General features: G+C 35.5%; 1 protein-coding gene across 1 annotated transcript; it reads left to right on the plus strand.

Moving 5' to 3' along the window:
- The first annotated feature begins 208 nt into the window (after positions 1-208).
- Positions 209-1,213, plus strand: LOC128541427 (trace amine-associated receptor 13c-like). The gene has a single exon (XM_053511840.1). The coding sequence runs from the start codon at positions 209-211 to the stop codon at positions 1,211-1,213; it is 1,005 nt and encodes a 334-aa protein (XP_053367815.1).
- Positions 1,214-5,278: the final 4,065 nt, after the last annotated feature.

Below are 5,278 nucleotides of genomic sequence, written 5' to 3' on the forward strand. Positions count from 1 at the left end.
TGCAATTTTGACTTATAGCATGCTTAATTCTCTGGCCAATTACTATAAGACATGACATCATGTATTATGCTGTCACTCAAACTTTGGGGTGTGATCAATTTCTAAACTATAAAACCACCAGAGCTTATTGAGTCATAAATCATTTCTTTTTCACAATGGGAGTTATAATTTATGAAGAAATTATGTACACTCTTTGAATATTACAAAAATGCACAACTTTGTGAACCTGACAGAGTTTAACCAGTCTAATCACTGTGTGCATGCATCCTGTCCAGAGAGATCTGTATCTCCTGCAGTTTATAGATTTTTGTATGTGTGTTCAGCTGCTGTGGTTCTGCTAACAGTGTGTGGAAATATGCTTGTCATCATCTCTGTTCTTCACTTTAAGCAGCTTCACACTCCAACAAACACAATTGTGCTCTCTCTAGCTGTGTCAGATTTCCTCATTGGAGCTTTTGTTATGCTTCCAGTATTAATCTGGACGATAGAGTCATGCTGGATTTTTAACACAAGTTACTGCATCTGTTTGTTGATCAGTTCTTTTTTTCTTGCAAATGTCTCCATCTATAATATAGCTTTAGTCTCAGTAGATCGGTATTTGGCTCTCTCAAAGCCATTTTTCTACACAAACAAAATCTCTAGAAGGAAAATGTGCATTGTGGTTTATTCTAACTGGTGTTTGTGTGTGGTGTATGTCATAGCAGTTCTGTATTTTAATGGAAGTTTCATGGGTGTGTTATTGTGTCCTGGAGAGTGTTTTCTGTTTTTTAATGAGGTTTGGTCTGTAATTGATCTTGTACATTCATTTATATTTCCACTCTCTATCATAATCATATTGTATACTGGAGTTTTTGTGATTGCTAGGAAACATGCCACTGCTATCAGAGAGCTTAATAATCACACACGGCCTAAAGCACAGAAAACCACCGTACACTTAATGAAATCTGAGAGAAAAGCAGCTAAAGTTCTGGGAATTTTAGTGGCTGTGTTTCTGGTTTGTCTACTTCCATATTTTATTTTTACATTTTTAGGCGAAATTATTAAACTACAGTCAGATACCTTTCAGAAAGTCCTTATTCTGATACATCTTAATTCCACCATTAATCCATTTATTTATGCTCTGTTTTACCCATGGTTTAGGAGGTGCATTAAATTAATTATAACTCTGCAAATATTTCAAACAGACTCTTCCTTAATCAATGTTATGTTATGAATTTTATCATTAGTATATGTTTTGTGCCCCAATATTGCAATGTTATAAATGGTAAAATGAGACATATTGTATTTTATGTAATATGATGGAAAGGAGAACAATGAATTAAATGTATATTATATTGTTTATATATTGCATAACATATAATAGCAATAGCTAATATGGAGTAAATTCAAGCAATTTATTTAAAAAAAAAAATCATCAAAAACTTTCCGTTCTGACATATAATCTGTGCTGTAGGACCATTCACAGGATACTAAATGAACAAAAGTAGAATAATTGGACAATAATAATTTGATAATTTTGTTTTGTAAAATTGTGATCTATGATTTTCCAAAAAGTGATCTAATGTAAAAACATATTTATGTTTTTATTGACACATCTGTATTGTTGTACTGATATTTGGGGGCAGTGAGGCATTTCAAGGACCAGGTGACCTTGTTGAATAAAAGAGTAAATGCTCATTTAATTCTTAACTAAATGTTTATCCATGGTTGCACTACTTTAATGGCTGGAATGTTACGCTTTATTGTATAAATATATATGTTTATTGAATTTATTAAAATGTATAGCACAACACATTTTTATCTTTTCAATTTAAGCAATACATCATATGCATTATACTGTATTTTATGAAAGCCATATTTTGTTTTTAACCATCTGTGATAACAAGAAATAATATTCTCTAACTTTGTTCTATGTTCATTGTAGAAACTGCATTTTTTACATAAACTTAAAATAAGACAACATTGGAAAGTCAGATAAAAGATTAATATATATGAATGTAAATTAATACAAGAAATTCCATCTGAGAATATAAAAGTTGTATTTGCAGACTTATTTATAGTTATAGCTGTATTGCATATGTGACCTCTGTCTCCCTCTGATGGTAGACTCATGTATATGCACATATGTCAAATAGGAAATAAAAAGCAGTTAAAGACCCTTGCTGAGAGACCGAACCATTGATCTGGGACCTTCCAATCAGTAGTCCAATGACTTAACCACTAAGCTAGTGAAATGTTAAATTATTTCTTTTTTTTATTTAAATATGGCAAGATAAATACATGTTTAATTTTGATAAAAACTTTAACAACCGTTTTTAAGCAAAACAAAAAGAATCTCATATAAAAAAATATTATTACTTAAAAATATATTTTTTTCATCTTAACATTGTGTGCAATTCTTTTTACTTTTTTTGGCATTGTTGACATTGAAAGTTTTGACTCTCCTCTCAATCTTCTTTTCATGATACCTTTTTTTCTTTAGTCATAAAATGGAATGTGGCAGAGTACACCCTGGATCCATCACAGAGCGCAAACAGACACACACACACACACACACACACACTATGGACAACTTAGGAAGCCAGTCAGCCTAATGGTCATGCCTTTCGACTGCGGAAGGAAACCAGGGAAAATAATCAAACTCTATGTACACAGACCCCGAGGCGAGACTCGAACCCTTGACCTGGAGATGCAAGGTGACAGTGCTAACCACTAAGCCACTGTACTGCCCACATTACAATCTAAGTTATAAAACAGTAAAAATAAAATTGCCGCATTGCGTACACATAAAAATGTAATTTGTCAGTGACTATAATTAGATAGATAAATACAGATACATACTGTATGTCACTGGGTGGCTTAGTGGTCATATAGGTTTGGATTTTTTTTCTCCCTAAATAATAAAAACCATCATTTAAAAACTGCATTTTGTGTTCAATTATGTTATCTTTGACTAATAGTTAACGGTTTTTGATGAGCAGAAACATTTAAGTGTGACAAATATGCAAAAGAATAAGAAATCAGGAAGGGGGCAAATAGTTTTTCACACCACTGTATATATATTACTCTTTGACAATAGTATTACTAATTTATGAGGTAATTCCTTAAATCTTTTGAACACACTGCTAACAGTGTGTGGAAATACGCTCATCATCATCATCTCTGTTTTTAACTTCAGTCACTTTCACAAACCAACAAACAATTGTAATATGTGTCCATATTACTTTGATCGCTGTGGATGTTAAATAGTGTTCGGCTATCAAACCTATTTTCTACACAAACACAATCTCTAGAAGGTAAGTGTGCAATGTGGTTTATTTAAACTAGCGTTTGTGTCTGGTGTATGCCATAGCAGTCCTGTATTTCAGTAGAAGTTTTATTTATTTCATTAAGTTTCATAGCGGTCAGAGGAAAAGAGGGGGACTGACTGTTTATATCAACAATATGTGGTGTAACCCCAGTCATGTGATTGTTGAAGAGTGTGTTTGTAGCCATGATATTAAACTTCTGGCTGTTGGACTGTGCCCTTATTATTTACCAAAAGAATTATCTTATGTGATAACTTCTATGTACATTTCTCCATCCACAAACGCTGCCTTCGCTTGCTGTATGCTAATGTTAAAAGTACTTACCGTGCTACAGCCTTACCCTCTCTGGGGAGGTCACAACCTAGTCCATCTCCTGCCAATATACTGTACTAACCCCTGGTTTCCTCTTCTCTCACACCAAATAACTTCATGTCCTTTCTCACTGCTTCCATAAATCTCCTCTTTGGTCTTCCTTTAGATCTCCTGCCTGGCAGTTCAAACCTCAGCATTCTTCTTCCGATATATTCACCATCTCTCCTCTAAACATGTCCAAACCACCTCACTCTGGCCTCTCTGACTTTATCTCCAAAACATCTACTGTAACATGGGTTGTCACTCTGATAAACTCATTCTTGATCCTATCCATCCTTGTCACTCCCAAGGAGAACCTCAACATCATCAGCTCTGCTACCTCCAACTCTGTCTCCTGTCTTTTCTTCAGTTCCACTGTCTTTAAGCCGTAAAGCATTGCTGGTCTCACCACTTCATGTACACCTTTCCTTTCATTCTCGCTGATACTCTTTTATCGCACAACACAACTAAAACTTTTCTCCACCCATTTCAACCTGCCTGTACCTGCCTCTTAACCTCTTTTCCACACTCTCCATTGCTCTGAACCATTGACCCTAAGTACTTAAAGTCCTGCACCTTCTTTACCTCTGCTCCCTGTATCCTTACCATTCCTCTTGGGTTCTTCTCATTCACACACATGTATTCTGTCTTACTGCAGCGAACCTTTATTCCTGTGCTTTCCAGAGCATCCACCTCTCCAAATTTTCTTTCACCTGTTTCCTGCTCTCGCTACAAAGCACAATGTTATCTGCAAACATCATAGTTCATCCTGTCCATCATCAGAGCAAACAAAAAGGGGCTTAGAGCCGATTCTTGGTGCAGACCCACCTCCACCTTGAACTCTTCTGTCACACCTACAGCACATCTTACCCCTGTCGTACAGCTCTTATACATGTCCCATAATGTAGCTGATGTAAATGTTATATTTACAGTATGTGTGCAACTTTTAAACTTACTTCAAAGTACACATAAAAAAAAAATTCTCCCTCCCATAAAATCGGCGCACAAAATAAATAAAAATTAAAAATCCTCATTGGGACCAAGTTTGGCGGGAACAGGACAGGTCAGCCACAAGTCGAGCAGCTAACCTCACCTAAATCCACATTAAACCACCACACTTGCTACAAAGAAATAAAAAAAATAAACAGGGCAATCTGTGAAACACACCTATTTGTCATGTCGAAGATAGGACAGACGCAGATGAAAGGTCAGAACTGAAATATATATATTTATTAGTATTTTTTTTATAAACAAACAAAAGAAGAAACAAACTAAAGATACAGCTGGATCTGTAGCAGCTTCCCATGCTGGGTCTGCAGGCAGGCCATGACAAAGCTACGGCTAGTAATCCGGAGACCCAGATCTCTTTCCCCCGAACTGAAGTGGTACTGATGTTACACTCTTCAAAGAAAGAGCAGCTAGCCTCCCCTCCTCCACCCTTACTGGATACTAATGAAACAAACAAAAAAAAGACACAAAGAAGAAAAAAACACAATAACCCCCCAAAAATTAAAAAATCTAATTTACATTAAAGAAAAATAAACAATAAAACTAATAGTACAGACACTGTGTAATGATGCGGGTCTTGCGAGGGGCAGAGCCGTGCAAAAATATTCTGC

The sequence above is a fragment of the Clarias gariepinus genome, chromosome 2 (assembly GCF_024256425.1).
Source record: "Clarias gariepinus isolate MV-2021 ecotype Netherlands chromosome 2, CGAR_prim_01v2, whole genome shotgun sequence".
Lineage (NCBI taxonomy): Eukaryota > Metazoa > Chordata > Actinopteri > Siluriformes > Clariidae > Clarias > Clarias gariepinus.

What these genes read in the sequence shown, in the direction of transcription:
- LOC128541427 (XM_053511840.1), top strand. Translation starts at nt 209, where the DNA reads ATGCACAACTTTGTGAACCTGACAGAGTTTAACCAGTCTAATCACTGT.